The 21,356-nt window shown below is 44.1% G+C and overlaps 1 protein-coding gene across 2 annotated transcripts in view; it reads right to left on the minus strand.

Annotated features, from left to right (window-relative positions):
• The window catches only part of arhgap46a (Rho GTPase activating protein 46a), a 31,517-nt gene extending 11,471 nt beyond the window's left edge, over window positions 1-20,046 (minus strand). For both annotated transcript variants that reach the window (XM_083669052.1, XM_083669051.1), the window contains exons 1-2: window positions 19,928-20,046; window positions 8,105-8,566 (exon numbers count right to left, since the gene is read on the minus strand). In XM_083669052.1, coding sequence (XP_083525178.1) covers window positions 8,105-8,566; window positions 19,928-19,941 — 476 coding nt within the window. In that variant the 5' untranslated portion in view covers window positions 19,942-20,046. The remainder of the gene's footprint in view (window positions 1-8,104; window positions 8,567-19,927) is intronic.
• Window positions 20,047-21,356: the final 1,310 nt, after the last annotated feature.

The following is a 21,356-nucleotide window of genomic DNA, read 5'->3' on the forward strand; positions in this document are numbered from 1 at the left end:
GAGCAGAATTACAGTCCAAAGTCTCAATCTGTGCTCGGGGCTGGAGGTTAATACCCCTGCTTCTGGCTAGCGACTTGGCTAACTTCAGACGATGTCGGAATGCTTATCCCAGCACTTGAAACAAATCGGGCATTAATCTGGTCACATCGTTCTCACCCTGTAATCCCTGTGGCCTCTGGCATCACAACTCTTTCCTCAATATTTCACTTGATCAAACAATCATCCCTCAGACCATCAAGTCTCTTTATATCAACACACTGCCTCGTCTATAGCCTTTGACAAACTGTGACTCAAAACGCAGCATCAAGGTGCTATCAACTAGAGTTGATATCCAGTTTGCTCTCTGTTTCACAGTCAAAGGTCGAGCAAGCTTTATGGCATCAGGACAACCAATTAAGAAGGAAGGGACTTACCTTCCACACTCCACCCTCTCTACCGCAAAGTCAATGCAGCACAGTAATCAATGCAATTCAAAACTGACTGCGTCTAGTCACTGAAACATAAACACAGACCTACAGCTCCTCTTAGGGCTCTGTTCTTACTGGAGAGTTGAGCTAAGGGGCAGGAAGAGGACGAAGAAGGAGGAGAAAAGAGGTGGAGTGGTCCCCCTGTTCTCTTCAGTACAATAAAGAAACAATCCCCCTAGGGCCAGAGCTTCTCAGACCAACGGCAAACGTCCTTACCCTCCGAGCAACTGCATTGTATTCTCTCTTTCCCTCTGTCTTTATCCCAGAGTGAGTCACGCCACCTCAGTGATTTGAATGTAAACAGCCTCTTCAAACGGTTCCACAGATATGGCATCCAGGGCCTATAAACAGCTGGGTCTGAGCCACATGGCAATGGCCCAGGACAGCCACCCCAGTGTTGGGAACACTCCAAGGCCTCGCCTACAACGTGACAAAAGTCTAATCAACACAGTTTACTGCTCCACACACACGTGGAGACAAGGGGAGCTGAGACTGACGCGCTGCGGACGGGACCCACTTCAAACTGCCACTGTTTGGGTTATGTTAGTTCTCACGGGGGGATGTGAGTCAGATAGAGCAAGAGGATAGCTTGAGGGGTTGAGAGCAGAACAGCTGTAAATGTGAACTACTACTGTTTGTCTGCTTTGAAATGTAGGAGTGAGTTGTCCTTCTCCTGTCATGACAGGCAGGGGGTGGTGATGTCACCTCCACAACAGACACAGACAGACAAACTCTCGAAATCATCATCTGCTCATTAATTGACCATGGTTTGCTATGACAGGGATGCATATGGCACATATGGCAGTAGGAATAGAACAAAAAGGCCATAGACCACAAATAATCCAACACAACAATCACATTCCAAAAACATGACCCAAACACACATTAAAAGGTCTTGATAAGGATCTACTTAATTAGTTTCATCAATGAGCAACACAGTTTGGTTTAACAGTGGTCTCATTTTCTAGCCGTGTGCTTTAGTGAGTGGGCGACTTTACAAGTGGAGACCCTGAGAGAGGTCTGGGGAGTACTTCCTATCATTGGAGGCCCTCTGGAAGGTTCTAGAGAGAGCTTCCATACTACACAAACAGGAAATGCTGAATGTAACGCTCACACTGGAGTATGGCCGGAAGAGTGGGCTGGACTTCGCTTACAGTGGGTTTACATTAAACTTAATTGAATTTGAATATCATAACGCTCATTCTCTAGTTCCACACACAAAGAACTGAACAACATCACTGCCGTTACACTGTACATTTACATTCTACCTTTGTACATCTCTACGCACGCTAAATTTGGTCAGCCCTCTGAACAGCAACAGAAACCCTATGTTTGGCATGGTTGTTGTTGAGGGGGTGAACTCAGACACAGACACATAGCACTATTGGAGAGGCATTGCTTGTTGAGTCTAGCTCCCAGCACTGAGAGATGGGGGATTTCATCAGGCTTTGTGTCTGTTGTTCAGTTATCATTGTCCCACCCAGGCTGGTACAGGGTAGTGTGTTCAACCCTCCACCATCGGCACATTATGTCGAGTGTCAGCACAGAACGCATTAGATGATTATCATGGACACATGTGGCTTGTAGCCAGATCTGTCGGTAAAGCTACAAGCTTTTCTCAGCCTCACTGTAGGGCCTCTAATCAAATTACAAAGCTATAACAACACTCACACATAAAAAGAAAATACAAATAAAAAAATACGACGATATCACCCACAAAAAGCTTAGCTTACAAACCCAAACAAAAAGAGAGACGCATAGCGCAAAGAACAATGGTGAGAAAATAGGAGTACAGTGGGAAGACACAAACAGAGAGAGAGAGAGGAGAAGAAGAGAGCTAAAGAGTGTGTAAATGAGAGTGGGATTAGTCGTGGGAGAGTGGTGTGAGCTAAGGAGCGGGAACGTTGGCATTCCTCACAGGGCTCATTCAGGGGCCTCTGGGGTGGTGTGGAGCCCCAGGCAGACAATGCATGGTTGTGCTATCGTCACGGTGACGCCTCTCTAAACAGAAGAGCAGCAGTGGAACGGACTGAGGCCCATCCTGAAAGAGCACCTACAGATTGTCTTTGGCAGACACGTTATGTAATACCAGTTCTACACAGTCCTGAGCTTATCATTTCACTGACACTCTATCAACATGTTTGTTTAAACACAAACACAAAGAGAGTCTCCTATAAGCCTCGGTGTTGTCAGGTACATTTATTTTTATTTTATTTTTTTACTGAAGGCAGGGACATAGAAGGACACCACAATATATCAGAATATGAAAAGACATGGCTAAGAGTAGTACCCCACTCAGTGTTTACACAGTGATTGTCTTAAGATCATCCATGGTCCACCCACATCAGTCAGTCAGTCAGTCAGTCCGTCCATCCACACACACACACACACACACACACACACACACATTCCTTGAGGACCTGGTTAACATGTGAGACCTTGAGGAACACAGAGAGGTTGAAATGAAGTTAGAGTCCTTTGGAGCCCAACTGAGTAATTCGATTGGGTTATGGAGCAGCAAATCAACTTAACGGTCAGCGAATTTCAATTTGTCTCGGCAGCTCCGGTGTCTCACGCCCCTGACCACAGTCCCTACCTCTACTGCTACACTGAATATGACTGTGGTAGCAGAGGCTAGCTTAATATATGCAATAAGCTATTTGCAAGAAATGTTCTCTTTTTCCCTTCCTGGAATAACCTTTGGAAAACACATCAGCTGAGTCACTGTGGCGGATATGGATTGGGATGTTCCCCTTAAATATACCCCCTGAGAGTAGAGGGGGTTCGAAAAACAGGGGTTATTATTATCATCTGTCAGACAGGAAGAGGAAATGAGGTCGTATAGGCCAGGCTCTCAACACAAACACCTCAGAGCTTGGCCCAGAGAGATCATTGTGATCTACGTACAGGAAGGAAACAACAAAGACAAAGAAGATCCGCGCAGACATGTCATGGCCACTCCAACAACGTAGGCTACTACAGTTTTTCCCTCTCTAACAACACCACATGGATTGACTTAGAAACATATCCCACAGGATATAGGACGCTGCCATTTCAATCCAATCTGATATACAAACCTTAACAGAGATGTAACACATTTTAGGCTTTTAACAGGATCAGAGGGGTGAGAGACCTGCCGACACCTCAGAAGGGAAAGACCCAGCTGTCCTGAGACAGCTGAAGACATCACCCTCCCCTGAGTCACCATGTCTACCAACTGCACATGCCTCCACTACCCAACCCGCCGTCTCCACACCCTGGAGTAAGCTACTAGGGGTTGGACTGGAAGCAGTCACCGCTGTGACTCCTTGTCTCACACTGAGGGAGAGAGAGGGGCCATCACTGCTTGACGCCAGAAAGACACACCCCTGGAATCTAATCCCTGCGTCTACTGTCCATCTGTTAATGTGAAAGCAAATCCTATCAGAAGGTACTTCTTGGATTACAGTGGGAAAAATGCATCCTCCGCACTTGATCTGGAGGTGTCACATGATGTAGATGCCCCTGATACACCATGCATGTGGTTCTTGTGTGTGTGTGTGTGTGTGTGTGTGTGTGTCATGCCCAAGGCTAGTTTATATGTGGTGCCATTACCCCTTCATAAGAGCCATAGAAGGCCCCCCAGCATAGCTGAGCACCCTGTAATGTATATACAGCCATAGTGTAGTAATAAGGCAGTGTTCCAAGCATGTCTAAAATAACACAAAAGTGGTTTTAACTTGATGCTCCAGTTACAGTACAATCAAACAGTAGGTCTGTAATCTAGTTTTCTGCGGATGGCATAAAAGCAAGAATTTGCCAGGGAGAGAGAGAGAAGTGGGACAGGGAAAGAGAAAGAAAGAAATAAGGACACATTGTCCCACTAACACCAGCCACCCAGCCACATTTAACCAAATTGCAATACTTTAAAGTTCAAAGCGTTACTTTTTAAACTGGAAAATAATTAGGCCTACATCATAAGAGTGTGATTAAGACAACATCTGGCAAGAGCCAAGAAATGATCTTACCAAGCCAGGAGCGCTGAGATAAAACAGAGTAAAAGTCTTATTCCCAGTGTGTGTAATAAGCTATGGCAAGTCCCGAGAGCACAGGGAGATGAAAGTGTAAAAGGCTTGTGCTGTTAGACCTATAAACATCCAGTCAGTGTGTGACTCATTAAAACTCAACTAGTTTCACTCACCGACTCCTCCTCGTTTCCTAAATCAATCTACTGGGATTTCTCTTCAATGACTCAGAGAGTTAGGCACATGTGATGATAAAGAAAATATAATTTACATTTGGTTTCATTTTCTGGGCTGACGAGGGATGTTTGAAATCTTTAGTTCTTTAAAAAACTTGTTTAAAAGGGAAACCCCGAACATAACTCTTGAAACCTCTATCCCTCATATGAATGCAATATACAGTGTCAAGAATGAAAGGAATCCCTGTCACAATGATTTAGCATTTTGCATGAATGTGGCTAAGAATAAATAACACAGAGGAGATAAACTTGGAATCCAGATCCAATCTGAGTGAAAATAAAAAATGTAATGGCACAGAATTAACTGAGTTTACAGACCATGGCATCATAATGCCTTTGTCTATATTGCATTTCATGGGAATCTCTGCATGAGACTGCACACCATGTAAAGCTAGCGGACGATCTGGAACAACAAGTTTCAAGTGTGTTTGGTTCTTACCTGAATGCCTCAGATAGAATGTTGTCGGTCTTTTGAGAATCGATATATCATTAGTGGCTAAATAAGAAGGCACATACTAGTCATTTGGTAGCAAGCTCTATTCACTATTCATCATACCTTCACTTCCAGCTTAGAGAAACCGAACAATTGACCCTAGGGACACTTCTTGTAGTGGTCCATTATAACCCTAGGGCCAGCCCATAGGACAATAGAGTGCTGTGACCCTGATGTGAACCACCCTAGGTCAGTCCTGGGTTATCTTACACCTCTCTGTCATGTGCCCTTTACATGCATGAAACTTCCCCTCAAATTAATATTTTCCCTGTAACTTAAAAAAAAACTGTTGCTAAGTATATGGAGATAGATGACTGTAATTTTTATTGTAAATACATTGAGTACAACTCACAAATGTGTACCATGATCCATAAACTAAAAGCACAAATATAATTTCTGATTTAACACCTCTGATTTCTTTTTGTAACAGTTATTTATTTAAATATGCAGAATTATTCATAAATATATAAAAAGATTTGTGAGTAAATGCTCACAAGTGTGAATACAAACGAAAGCAGTGACAAACATCTTTCCAACACACACCCACGCACGCATGCGTATACACAAACACACACACATGAAGACACACACACACAAAGACACACACACGAAGACACACACACACACACACAGGTGAAATCCAGTACAGCAAAATTATCAATGATCAAAGGTTATAATTTTTAACAGATCAGCTTCCTTTACCAACATGTGCTGGACATGTTTACCCGTGGATCTTAAGGTATTTTCCTAATGAGTGCCACAAGGTCATAACACCAATAAATTCCCAGGACATGTGATAAGAGTTGGCCAATGAGTAACAAATGTAGCGCTCCATTCGACACACACACACACACACACACACACACAGTACACCACCCCCACACACCGGCACAAACACCCACACACACACACACACACACAGTACACCACCCCCACACACCGGCACAAACACCCACACACACACAGTACACTACCCCCACACACCGGCACAAACACACACACACACACACACACACACAGTACACCACCCCCACACACCGGCACAAACACCCACATACACACACACACACACACACACACACACAGTACACCACCCCCACACACCGGCACAAACACCCACATACACACAGAAAGGAAGCTGAATCAACCAAACAGTGCCTAGGATAATACAGATGGTGTGCAGTTGGAAACTCAACAGGCAGATAGATATTCTATGACCACTCCTCTGATTTATTTATAGAACATAACAAAGGAAACTGGAATTGGAACAACTGGAAATGTCAAGTTTCCATCGTTTCTCTCAAAAGGCATCAACTGTTCAAATGTGAATATGATTTCCAGAAGAAAAGATCCCCATTTGCACAACATTCAATATGAAAAACGGAACTTTGCAAAACGTTTGACTGAAGTAAAAAAAAAAATAGAGGAACAAAGCAAAATGAGAACTGTAATGTTGTAAAACACCATGATCAGAATAACCTCACACAAATGATGACAATAAAGAAAGTTCACAATACTTTCCCCAAAGAAAAGCCTTGAACAAACTAGGGCTGTGTGTTGCTTCAAAAAGACGTCAACCAGTCATGTGTCTAAATGGTTAGGGCACGTCACCACACAGTACACAACTGTGAATCTCCCTCTATGGAGTCCTAACAGCTGAACCTTGTCAATATCAATAAACCAAACAGAGGTGAACAAGAGCACAGGTCTGAACTCTAATTCCGACCCCAAACATGAAACACTAAACTTGTTTTCATACAAAATTTGGGATGTCACATTCCAGAGAGAGAGAGAGCAGTGAAAACCACTATATGGCTAAATAGGGTGTAGAGCCCAAGTGAGCCTGAGACTCTTCAGATTCACTCACATACACACAGCTGCCCATTGTTTTGGGGAGACAGAGAGACTTCTGGGAAAAGTTGAGTCATTAGAGATGACCACAGAGAGAAGTGGGGGACCCCTTTGGGAGTAACACTCATGAAGGAGGGAATGTGAGAAGACTTTCAGGAGGGCCCTCTGAGAGCGAGGGGTGAGCAATTTGTTACCCTTCTACCTTATGTAATCAGTGTCAAGGGTCAGAGGGTAGACCTCCTACTGGCCGCGGTGAGCTCTGCCACATGGCTGAAGATCTCCTTTCTCCGGGGGCCTGAAGGTGAAGAGACTAAAGAGAACCTCTAGAAACAGCAGGAGCTCCTTTTTGGAACTAACTGGAATGTGATGGTTCTACATGTTATTACCCATATAATGTACAACACTCCTTCACATGCCCTCTCATGTGTGCTTTGTTCATAAACACAAATCTCTACCCCAGAGAATGCATCAAGGGGGGAAATCCAGTCACGTTTGGTCCATAGTGGTTTCGCTTTCCTCCACCGGAGACCCAATGATCTTTGATGTAGAGAGAGGGCCTCGGTTTGTTTTAGGAAAATGAAATGAGCGTAGGGTTGGAGTAGTGCAGCGGCAAGCACACACAGGGGCACTGAGACAGCCCTAGTGGCCGCTGGCCAGGGGAAACAGAACTGGCATGTCAGGAATCTGGCTCTGGAGGAGAGATGGTGGTTTGGACTGTGCCACAGCTCAGAGCACATGATGGGGTCTTTCAATGGCTTACTGTTAGGGCCCTTCTCCAAACGCCAGGGGACAGAGAAATGTCATGCACTTAAATATGAGCCCCCCCCCCTCAGTCTCCACATTTGGTAGCCATTTGCTTAAAAGGCTATGGAAACACGGGGGTAATCATTATAAGTCAATGCGTCACATGGAGTAATAATTATCACTTTTTATCCCAATTTTTCCTGGAAATATGATCCTCTAATGATTAAGTACAATTCCCTGTCCTCCTTATCGACTATCGAATTGTCCAGAAGTGAAACTAACTAACTAATTAAAAAAGACGTTTTGTACCTCAGAGACTCTTTACTGCCGTCTGTGCTTCCGTCTCCCTGTGGTCTGTTGTCCACCCCTGGTTCTGCGGTCTCCTTCTCGCTGGTTTCCGGGGGTCTGGGGATGGGGCTCTCTTGCTCTGGGAGAGGGGTATGGCGCCCCTGGCTCCCTAAACTCCCCGTCCCAAGATGCCTCTCGCCGGTTCCCCCGGCTCGCTTGGCTTCGGAGCAGCGTTTCATGGCCTGCAGCTGGGACAGGGGCACTATGTCACCTCCCTGAGGTCGGTGCCAAACTGTGCGGCGCCCGGTTGAGTTGTAGTAGTAGAAACGTCCACTGCTGGGGTCGAAGAGCTCCCACCACTGGTTACCGTCGGCCTGACGTACAGGGGCGCCCAACGGGGCATCCCAGCCGCACTCGCCGGAGGCCAGGTTCACGTACATGCGCTCCCGAGAGCGTGGCTCCAGGATCTCCACCCAATCAGTGCTGGAAACATACACAGGAAGTTATGTTGTTAGGACAGAGAACAAAATGGGAAAAAGAAACAGCTTCATCTGGTCATGTAACTTGAAACCACTCGGAAAGGACCATCACACATTGGTGCTCATCCAAGCAAAAACCCTGCTTACTGTCCATGCCCATATGGAGAGTGTGAATGTTTGTGTTCCCTAACCCTGTGATTGAAAGTGTGTGCAGAATGTTGGTTCAGCAGTGATGTCATCTCTGTGGTGGGAAGAGGCACAGTAGGAGTAGCTGTGTGTTTGTGCTCTCTGACTAAGGGACAGGTGGGCATTCGCAGTATGGCACCAAGACCAGAGCCTGGCAGCCAGCAGGCCTGAGGAGCACCATCCGCTCCCAGCACCACCACCACTGAGACAGGACAGGAGCGGCACTAGCTAGCAGCTAAGTCAGCAAAACAGAGAGGGGCAGCCAGGGAGGGGGGAGAGAAGAGACTGACCCACATACACACAGAGTACACAGAGTTGCTATGCATCATTAAGAAGAGGGGGCAACCTGACAGCTTCAGACGCAGCGGGACCGTGCCTTGAACTGAATTTCTGTGAAAAACGGTATAGAGACTATATCTGTTGTATGGAACGAATAGAAGAATATACAGATATAAGTCATTTTAAACTAGGCAAGTATGATGATGCGTAATGAGGGTTTTAAGAAGCATCTCATCTTTATGGCCTACAGTCTATAGCAACATGATATATGTATACAGAGGGTCTTAGTACCAAAAACAAGAGACAACAGGTGTTCAATTTGGATCATGTTACCCATTAAGTTTCGTATCCTAGTTCCCTAATGCTGAGCAGCTTTAAGTGTGCCAATTAATCCATGTGTGAGGACAGCCAGTCATGTCCTTCTACTGGGCTATAAGCACCTGGGTAGGGGGCTGAGGAGAGGCGAGGACGAATAGGAAGAGGAGAGCAATATGTCCAAGGGTGGATTCAACAAATCACTGCCTACCCCTCTGCCCATGGCATCTTCTTAGCGATATGTCTAGGTTGTGTCTTAAAAGGGGCAATTCACAACTTTTTAACCTTATATTCATTATCATCAGTATTGTGCCAGTGTCTACATACTGTATGTGAAAACAGCGATTTTGACATTATGTAGTGTGAAAGATAACAAGAAAATCCTAAGAAAAGTATCCTCCTTATGTCATCTATTATTACAAATTACAAATAAATCAGTGATTTTGAAAAACGTTTAGTTTCCAGCCAGGGGGAGGGAGATTGCGGCCTTAGTTTTTGGAAATGTAATAATAACAAAACATTACGGGGCAAAACAAAACATTAGGGGGTAATTTTATAAAGGCCTTTTCTAACCCTAACCCTTATCCTTTTGACTACAGAACATAGAAAAAATTTTCACATAATGCAGACACTGGCATGGTGCTGGTGAATGCTAATGAACATGAGATTATGTGGTGAAGTGTCTCTAACACCTACCTAATCCTTACATACAGTCTCTACAAGTAAAAAGGACAGAAGGGGTGGATATATCAGATTAGAACCCCCCTTGGTCTGGTCTCATTCCCAGTTCGTCCTGGACAGAGAGTGTATATTTCTCTTCCCTCTACCCCCCAGATTGGAACACTGCCAAGGCTACCTAAGGTAGTGAGAGGGAACAGGGATCCTAGCACGGGCCACAGGGAACAAATGTGGGCATTTGGTGGGTACAGCGTTCCTGCCAAGCCAGCCCCCAACCTCAGAAATAGCCACAGAGGAGCAGAGTGCCAGCCAGGTCGCCTAGGATTGCTTCAGCTGTTTAGTATCGGGCTACAGCATAAGGCTCAGTAGTAACCATCTCTCCTCTTCTTTCCTATATGATAAAAGTGGGTAATCTTGCACAAATCCAGTATTTATCAGGTAAAAGTCTCAACAAAATCAAGTGGACGCTCTCCAGGTCTTCCTTCCACAGCCAGGTAAACATTCAGGGAGACTGGAGTCCTCCACACCATTCCTGCCTGTTCATCCATCCAATCCATCTAGCTCCATCATGCTGAACAAGAACAGATACAACAGTGTCGGCTCACATGAATGCAATCACCATGACTATAGTGGTTTAAACTCTCATCATGAGACCGGCAAATCTCTATCAGTGACTTAACCCTAGTATGCATGCAAATATTATAGACTGTGGGTCCTAGAGATAGGTAGACATTTCTGTGTGTGTGTGTGTGTGTGTGTGTGATGCATCATGAAGGATGGGAGCATGTTGGGGGTTGACGTTTACAAGTCTGGCTAATAACAAAAGAGGTGTCCAGCAGTGAGACCCAATGGGTAGTTTTAACAGCGCAGGAGAAGGAGGAAGCATCTTTTGTGCTGATAGATCTGCAGCTTAATGGGCGGGGAAATGCTTGGAAATAAAGGGACAGTTAACTGGCGTCCTAACTAGTAATTACCTCACACACACACACACCCCACCCTTTAGCCTCCCACTGCTCTCAATTCCCTAAAGACACTTAAAGCTACAGCCCCCTTCAAGCTGGATTCCTCCATGTCAAAGTCATGTGTTTGGCATTACATTATTGTAATGAGAAAGAAAAAAAACACTGAGCGAGAAAACACAGAGGCTTGAACACATGTGCACAGGACAACGCCACGTGCATGCTCTCACAGGAAGTCAGGGTGCAAAGGTCGGCTGTGAAGGCCACAGTTAACTCAAGAGGAGCAGTGTGGGGTACAGTGATTGCATAAGGGCCTTTCCTCCTGGGTAAATAAATAGTAGTTAGTGCAGAGAGTGGAACCATACATTTGTTGACAGGCGGAGATAAGCAGGAAGATGAACTGGTGGTCAGGTTCGGAAATTCTTGGAAGATGTATTCTGGGAGTAGCTTTGAGCCGCCTCCAACATCCATGTCTAACATTGTGAAGTATGTCATGACATCCATTAGCCACTTCAATTTACAGTGGAGGCCCTCTTTAAAAACATTGGTGAGACAGCATAGGGTTGCTGGTGGTTTTTACTGTGTTACACCATAGACAAATAAAACCGGTGGCCATTTTCTGCTGCTGACTGAGGAATGTAGTGAAATATAAAAGTAAAACCAAGTTCTCCAAATCCCACAGACCCAGCAGTTGATCTCTCACTAGAAATGTTCTTAAATGGTTTGGAATGCAGTTTGCATCGCCTCTGTGAATTTACACTCCACATGTTTTCTAATGATTCTAAAATTAACTCATTACACACGTGTGCTTGTGTTACCAATAGATCTGGCACCTGATTTTTCTCAGGAAAACTGAGACTAATTGAATCAGACTTGAAGTGGACTGCTATGGTTACACCCCTGAGAAAAGTCCTGAGCCTGATATCCACACCAGTCACCCCAATGACTTCAGTAAAAACTGGAATGGACAGTATGTGAAACGGAGAAATAATACACCAGCTATGTGAGAGGTGAGACGGAGCAAGTGGAAAAATATGGCCTTATAATGATGGTGTTTTGCTCTTATTCTCTTGATCTGATAACACATTCCCTCATCTCCCATGGCACACAAGCTCTTTGTCTCCCATTTGGGTCAAGGAGACGATTTTGCAGCCGCACATGGTTATTCTAGGATGACTAAAAATAAGTGAAGTCAAATAGAAAAACACCTCTGCAAACAGAGAGCACGCGAAAGAGTGCTGCACCAAGACCAAGAGACCAACACACACTCTCTCTCTCCTCCATCCTGTTTCTCCTAATCCCAATGTAGAGGTCTCATTCTGAAAAAAAAACTCTTCATCCATCAAATTCTGTAATTTACAGTTAATGTCCAAAAATAACCTCAGATCTAACGTACCATTTCCCAGTGGAAGGAACAACAGAATTCTGGTCATTGAATCTGCTCCATTGTTTTTAAAACAACCCAAACTGTAAATGGCATTTTTCCCAGCAGTGAAAAACATAAGTGGACAATGCATTGTATTAAAATAGGGCAACACACAGTTCTCTCTCATTGTTTAGTTTTGGCTTTCAATCAAAATGAAATTCCAAGCTTTTGACTCCACCAAAAAGTCCTAAAAAAGTAGTTTCCTCAAAGTACCCCAGAAGTGCAATGGGCTGACATGGAGGTGTACAAGTTGATGTCATACCAGATAATTTAGTAACGGCTGAAGTGCAACTTATTGCTCCATTGCCATCGTGGCATTTCTGATTCACTGATAGCATTGCTTTAGAAGTCTAGCCAAACTGGGTATTATTACATGTGTTTGTCCCTAAATCAATTTGTTAAAGAGAGACAATAGGCACCAGAGACCAGCTTAAACTCCCATTTAACATTTACTGCTCTCATAAAGCAACCTCTAACCTCGGCTAACAACAGGCTATTCTAAGACATCCTCTCTGCCCTGTCCCTTGAGGACCAAGCCACACTGTTGTTTCAAACAGGGGCTGCCATTCATTTAGGAAACCTTAGCGCTCTGTTTGCCAGCCACAGCAACAAGTGCCAAAGAGTGCATTTACAGACCTGCTATTTCCTATCTGAAGACATAAAACATCCTTTCTCCTCAGATACTGGGTGTTAATATAAAAGTCACAGCTAAACAGAAAAAAAGCCTTTCCTGTTCACCTTGCTTTACAGGTTAAAGTGGGAAATGTGACAGTGTCTATGTGTAACCAGATAAAGCAGTACAGCCAGATCACCTAGCCTGTCAATAAGGACATTGGCAGTGGCCTGCACCTCAATACAAAGTAAGTAATAACTCAGCACAGATGGCCTGTTGTATGATTACGCATTATGTTCAAAGTCTATACAACACAGCTACTAGGCAACGTGCTTATCCAAATATTGTAAAACAAGAGTGAAGACATGGACTGGGTGTGCTCTGCAGTAGCTGTGTGTAATTCAGACTACCATAAACCTTGTACATTGTGTGCTGTAGCTGTGGCGCCCTATACTGGAGTGAAACCGTGCAAGGAGTTCTACATCAACAATGTCTCTGTACTAGGGACAAGGGATAGAGACATTGGAATGAATGAGGAGGTGCTGTCAGCAACATAACAATCAGGGGGAAACAATATCCGAAATCTGAAGTGATGCATAAAGCCTATGATAAGGCATATAGATGGATAATAAACAGAATATTTATGGCATTAGGACGTAGGCATATGTTCTTCATACATGTATGTATTATGAGTTAATCTAGCCAAGCCCGGTTTATGGTTGGGGTATAGCATATCTGGGTCACCATTGTACAGGACACAGGCAGGCTCCCACGTCTAGGCCTGAGAGAACAATCAGAGGGAGAGTGCACATGTTTCAGATGACAGAAACAAGCCGTGCACCTGTCACAGACATTCTTTGGTTCTTTTTGTTCGGCAATTCCCATTCCAACCGTTCCACCAGGGCCAGGGGTCACATAAACCCACAGCACAATTGGTGTGTTTGTGTGTGTGTGTGTGTAAATGCCTAACACCTGACAAACTACTGTGAGCACCACTAAATCCAGTCTATTATAGAATTATAGACTACCATGCAACAGTTGGCATTTATCCCCATGCCAACACAATTAAGGCCAGGGTTAAAGCATTGTCCACTAGTTGCCTATCAGGCTTAACAATAAAGGGCTTCTTAAACCAAGCCCAGAGGGCTAGATATTGTCTACCTCTTTAAAATGTCAATGGGTTTATTTGTCATCCCATTGATTCTACTGTAGTGCTCAATACCCTTTAAAACTTTTCCCCCTCTTTAGGCATACCCTGAAGATATGGGTAATTGTGGTGGTATGTGGGAACTCTTGCCTTTGGGGCACAGAACTGCCCATGTGAGACCAGGAAATTAGTTAATGTGATCGAGGGTGTGTGTAGTGCTTTCCCCGGGCTTGTGGGCATTTGGCATTTGTCTCTAGATGGGTGGTTGTTGTGATGGTAGAGGACTATGAATAGTCTTCAAAAGAGGGCTATACTCGCCTACCTGATGTAGGCTATGAAAGCTGGCAGGGTCAATGCTATTCCCTGCTCAAACAGGTTATCACATCTACCCCATCACCCCAACACTCCCTTCTGCCAGAGGGGGCTCAGCAGCAGTTGTTCATGTCCATTCCTCACACATCCTCCTCTGACACTGGGAGCGAGTGTAGGGATCATCTTTTATGGAGCATATGCCAGGCATGATAAAGCTGGCCTTGTGTTAACAGATCATGCTCAGGAGGCAGGAGCGAGAGGATGCCAAGGAGAGTAAGAGAGGTAAGGCACGTTAAGCCCCAGCAAGCCTGACACCACATGCCTGGCAGAGAGAAGCCAGGAGCCTCTATATCCCACTCTGCAGGGTCACCTCCACACAGGAGCCTCTATATCCCACTCTGCAGGGTCACCTCCACACAGGAGCCTCTATATCCCACTCTGCAGGGTCACCTTCACACGGGAGCCTCTATATCCCACTCTGCAGGGTCACCTTCACACGGGAGCCTGCATAGACTGCTATGTCTATTGGAGAGGAAAAGAGGTGTTCTTATCGTAGTTGTATCACCTGAAATTGGAAGTCAAATAATGACTTAAAGGGACTCAAAACTAGATTGCCTGCTTTGTCTCTCTGTGCTATATGGTGTGTCATAATTGGAACTGTGGAGGATTTCAATGCAATGGTCCAGCACAAAGTGGACATTCCAGAACGTGCAGGCCTCTTGGTGACTGCACAATCGCTACTGTCAGCGGTATACAAAAGAAAATCCCCTTCTGTCTCTCTGTTTCAAAAACAGACACATTAAGACCTTGGACCATCTCAATGGGGAGGCAAGTTCAGAAGTCCGAAAATATCCTAACTTGTTTCAGTCTACCAAGAGTTTTATTACATAAGCCCATAGGGTCTCTGGGAAAGCAGAAAAAAAAAGCTTGCAGCGCTGACAAGCTTGCAATGAGTCACAATCATATGCATTACAATGCGTGTGCAGTGCACCCTACGCTAATGCCTGATGGCCAAGGACAATGGGTTCTATTGTCACATCAACAACCAGACTTCATTCAGCTAGAACTGTCTCCATTACCATTCCCACAAGGGCCGCCAACCAATCGAGGCCCCCCACAACAGCCCAGGGGGAGGAGCTTCGGGCATGTTTCGGAGGCGTGGGGTGACCACCTTCAACAGCTGCCATAATCCAAAACCAGAGACAGTTTGCCCCTTCTACTGGCAGGGGATTACATTGGAATTCTCAAAGATGCCCCACCACCTTTAAAAATCGGTAGTCTTTTCCATGTCAATTCTAAAAGATTTTTACATTGCCTTGTAAATACATGCCATCTTTCCCAATCAAAACTTTCTCAACCCAATGTTACTGCAATAGGATAAGATAAGAGTACCTACCTTGCTACTGGTTACAACTCTTTTTTTTTTCTTCTGTTGCGCTGCCCTGTGTGAGTGTTGCTTCAGATGCATTGTTTGCACCCCGCCTACAAAATAACTAGAGAGAACCTCTGCTCTTTGGCCACTGTATGGAGGCTATTGTGTTTGCCCACCAAGCCACCATCCTGCTCTTCCTCCCACTAATGCAGCAGTATTAGCAGTAATGCTGGGAACTTCCGGCCCCTCACAGCCTAGCAGGACAGTCACATTGACTGTCTGACGGAAGGCAGCAACAGGGTCAAACCACAATAAATCCCCCTTTTTTATAGGGGCGGGGGGGGGGGGGGGGGGGGGGGCAAGCCTGACCAAGAACAACCCTGTGCTCTCTCCCATCCTCCTACCCCCTCCACCCTAGAACAAATGGGCACTTTATCAGGTCAGAGAGCCTCTGGACGAGAGTGAGCATGTGCAGGAGACAGAGGGACAGCAGAAAGCCAGAAGACAGGGATCAGGGTGTTTACCAAATACAGCACAGACTCCCTGTCCAGTACACCAGCTGTCAATTCCTGGAACAATAAGGTCACTTGTTCAAACACAGGGATAAATGAACCGATTAGGATGTAATTGTGATTAATGTCCATTATCTTTCTTTGTTCATTCTTTATCTTGTCAGGTCCGATGAGGTGAAATGCAACAAATTAGGACTAATACACACATCTAGGCTTGACAAGCTTTTCTGCAGGGGGTGAAGACCATAAGGAGTTAACTTCAGCCACCTGCTTGGTGCTTGTCCAACAAAAAGCTTTCTGTTAGTTCGGCCGTGTTCAACTATGTAGCTGAACTGTCTCTGTAACTACATTTTGAGTTGTGCTACTACCCCCAACCATCCCCTGCTGACATGACAAACGAGGCCAGAGTCTAAACCCGGTGCTGAGTTACGGGGTGAGAGGGGGGTCATAGGTGATAGGAGGCATCCGGATGACCCGCCCGCCCCCCCCCCCCCCCACCACCACCACCACCCCCCAAGTAAATGGGCTGCTGACGGCAGATCTTGGATCTGACCCACACTAGCTAGTTAAGCTGTGAACGTTTGCACTGGGCCTCAAGGGAGGAACAGTTGTAAGAAAAAGTCCTCTCTGGGGGGGGGGGGGGGGGGGGTCAGGGTGTAGAAACAGATGAACATATTCTTAATCACAACAGAATTAAATAGGAGTTAGAGGAATGGAATGGGCTGATCTGATCAAACACACACCCTTTTTCTAATACTAGAGTGTAAAAAGAGTTTGACCACTGTTGACAGCAACTTCAGATCTTAATAGTTCACTTCAACCTGACTACATGTTGGATGGATTGGAGGATTATGACCGCGTCCACATGTATCCTCTATAATGCTAGTGAGAAACATCAGGTTACACTCAACTGAGATCAGAAAGTTAAGCCAGTCCTTTATCCCCCATGTAAGATGGATTCCAAATGTCAGGGGTTGGATTGGGACAGACAAATGTTGGTTTGACAAATAACCTACATCACCCTTGTAGAATCCGAATAGAATTTCAGTGGGGTGAAAGAATGGCAACTTAAAATACAGTGATCTTTCACTAATGTTTTAAACCATCACAACACAAAACAACCAATTTGCACCACTGAACAATGAGACACAAAATGCATCACACTTCCCTTCTATAGCCCAATCAAACAGATCCATCTTCAAAGCCATTGTTGGACGGATGTCCTGCCATAGCATTGTCATGTTAGGCCTAGAAGGCCTTGCTCTGCACTGGGGTAACATTGCTAGAGGAATGCAGTGTCCTGTCCTCCTTTGTCTGCAGACCATTGTGAGCCAACAGAGTAAACAGGGAGACAACATCCTATTGTAGGTATACTCTTCTCAGCTCACATTCAGATCCTACTCTGACCTGAAAGAATGTGAGAAATTAAAAAAAATCCCAACTCAGGTTAATTAGGTAGACTAAATTTAGGCCATCACTAACAAAGATGCATTGTTAAAAAGGAACATTTCTGTCCACCCAAATGTGACAGTGAGTTTTAGAGCTATGCTTAGCTCCAGGAGAGCAGCCGTTGAGATAACTTGGTTTTGTTTTTAACTTTCATCCATCTGTTCCTTATGTTCCAAAAGTCAGGTTCTTCCCAAGCTCTACTTCTGGACTCATTATAACAAATCATATCAATCTAAATATAGGCTTACATCTTTTCATAGACTTACTTCCCTGTGGTTTCAGTTCTGAAAGTTTCCAGAAGTTGTGACTTGATTTTAGCATTATCCAGAGACATCTTGTGAATATGACTATAGACATCCTTGTGATGGCTACATAGGGAGGCTCTCCCCTTGTACAGTGTTGGATAGAGAAGTAGGTGCGTATGCAGAACCCAACACCACACAGATGCTCCCAATCTCAAGCTGTCTCCGATACCTCATGGACAGGACCACCAGCTGTACAGGGAGGGGTAAAATACTGTTGTGCTGGGTAAGGAGGGCTGGTGTGAGATGTCAACTCTATGCTCCATGCCGTATAAATGACATTTTGCTGAAGTGCTTTGAAGGGTTTGGTGCTGCCCCAAGGTTCCACCAGTGAGGGCATGAAAGACATCAAAAGATTCTGAAACACCCTGAGCACTCAGCTGAGACATCAAGGCCATTGACACCAGGGTTGGGTGACATAAAATGATACAGTACAATAATACTGAGACCACCAACATATTGAAATACATTACTGATTACAACACATTACTTATGTTAAAGGGACAACATCACATTCATTATCTCCAGTACCAATCACCATGCCAGTGTCTATGTTCTGTAGTCAAAAAGATAAGAGCAAAGGCCCTATTTATCCCCTATGATGTCATTGGGGGTAAAACAAATATTGAATTGATTGTTTTAAAAAAACTAACATTTTTTTTTACCCATCATAGGGGGTAATTTCCTTCCTAACCCTAACCTTTTTTGACTACAGCACCTAGAATGTCAATGTTTTCACATATGTAGACACTGGTATGGTGCTGGAGATAATGAATGTCTTTTTTTTTTTTTTTTAAATGGGTGAAGTGTCCCTTTAATAGTTCTATAGTTTAAAGAAACAAAATGAAAGCAAGGAGAGGCTAAAAGGTTTTCATGAGCAACTGCAAATCTGTCTTAAAAGCCACCAAGCATATGCTTGAGAATTTTAATGTGTGAATCAACCAAGTCAAGCAAATGGGCATGTTATCCTATAGGCCTACTACATGAGTGAAACACAGCGACAACAAATGGGCTATGGAACATTTGTCTTCCGCCTGGATTATTGGTCTGTTAACCACAGCAAAGAGACAGCAGAGCCAATTTATGAATAGGAAAGAAGAATTACAAGAGGAAACTGGTAATTAAGGGCAACCCAACAGACAAAATAAATACCCCCCCCCCCTCCTCTAAAAAGTAAAAAACTATGATTTACACAGCACAGGCCTGCTAAAAGGACTCAGTAGTAGGCCTATGGGAAGGATGCAAACGATTATGGTGCTTTTGAAAGCTTTGCTGTGACTGACAATTACATACACGACCATTTACATGCAGAACACATGGGAACACTGAATGGGGAACTAAATGAGACAACCTTTATGTTAGTCTGTTATGGGTTTTAGGACTGCCATAAGATACAAAACCTATTAAGGCATTTATCACAAATAATTATTCCCTTACCTCTAATAGCAATATGGACGAACACTACCAGTCAAATGGTCAATAAATACAAGCCCAAAGTTTTTACAATTGCAGTTTTCCTTTTCTCCACTATCCACATTAACTTTCGCGGGATATCAGGTAGGCAACTTTGTAGCCAATTGTATAATCTATTCAACACTGTAGACTACACTGTAACTTTGGAACAAACATTGAATGTATAATTCAAAAAAAGCAAAGACAACTTTTAAATCATGTATCAATCTCCTTGTAAAGTCTACTGTGCTTATTCAAGTTGGTCCGCCAAATATGGAATTCGTGGAGCGGGTTCACTGCAAATACTATTCTATTCTAAACCTTGTCTCGGTATCCAGGTTTCAGTAATTACGGAGGACCTACCTTGTCCCGGCCATCTCCTTCACATTGTAAGCGACGCGTCAGTATTGGAATAAATACTTTCAATTTGTTAATTTAAAATTGTTAACTTTCCCCACAGCGTTGAACGGTCTAAACACGAGACAGTTCTCCAGTAGTGAATCTGAAATGGAGTCTCCGCCTCTACACGTGAATCATTCGATGGGGGTCACCCCCCGAATCCGGGATGCACACCCGCCCTTCCAGCTCATCTCTGGCAAAGCGACAAGACCACTATGTGTGATAAAGCCGAGCATGTATGATACAAGCAGAGCGTGTATCATGTAATGTTGACAGTTTTTCAAACATAAGCTATTACTTTATTTTGGAATGTAAGTAGTAGCCTAATTGTACCACTTTTGCATTTCACAGTAGAAATTATCCAATCCCAGTCAGTGGGTAGCCTACAACTGAGAAACAGAGACACCCTCTGGTTCAATACACACCAGCAGCACAATCTCCGAGAGATAATATATTCAGTAGCAGGATGAAAGTATCAAAAAGACATGAGGGATATTAACACTTTATTCACAGTTACTCACTATAAGTACTCAACTCTATGGGAGTCTCACTGCTAACAAAACAAGGGAGCAAAAATAAAGGCAACAGTAATATGCATGTCAAATATGTATTACAATGTTGTGTCGTTTACTCTTGTAGATTCATTACAGGCACCACTTTTCACCGTGAATGTTTTCTAAGTGTTTTTCCATACAGAGGTTGTTTCACTCAAAGTCGGTTTTGACAGAGAAAAGAGCCATTTCAGCGAGAGAACAAATAGAAATGAAATTCATCAAGCTATGTTCCTACCTAAAATGTAATAATAATAACTCAAATCATATCAAATAAAACAGGTCTGCCTCTTTTTTCAGTATTATAAAAAATATTGTAAACATTTATATTAATTGCACAACATACATTCAAATACATACTGTACAGCAAGTCTTTATTTCCATATTGTTAACATAGCACCATGTAAAGCTGAACAAACTAAGCTTATTGGGTACCTACCAAGAGGCATTCACAATACAGAGGAATACAATGACATCCACTAATGAACTGTAAGCATTCTGCTAGCGGGAAAGTCAGACATCTGGTTTGTACCATCGTCTAGCAGTGTGTGGTAGTGGTAAGAGTAGTCCTGTTGTGGGTTTGAAGTGAAACAGGGGTAGCCTGGCATAAGGCTGGGATGTCTTTTACATCCTAACCAACTCCTCCCCCTGTTGTCATCATTCCTCACTCACACTTGGGTAGGGTAAACAATCCTTGCATGACTGACCTTTGATCAATGTTAATATTAGCTATAATACAAAAAAATGTAGTAAATGTCCAGGCAAAAAGAGATAGCGAGCGGAGGAGTTTCCAGGTGCACTGACACGTTGTGTCGAAAGTACTTCTCATGCTGCACGGTAAG

The sequence above is a fragment of the Argentina silus genome, assembly GCF_951799395.1.
Source record: "Argentina silus genome assembly, chromosome: 4".
Classification (NCBI taxonomy): Eukaryota; Metazoa; Chordata; class Actinopteri; order Argentiniformes; family Argentinidae; genus Argentina; species Argentina silus.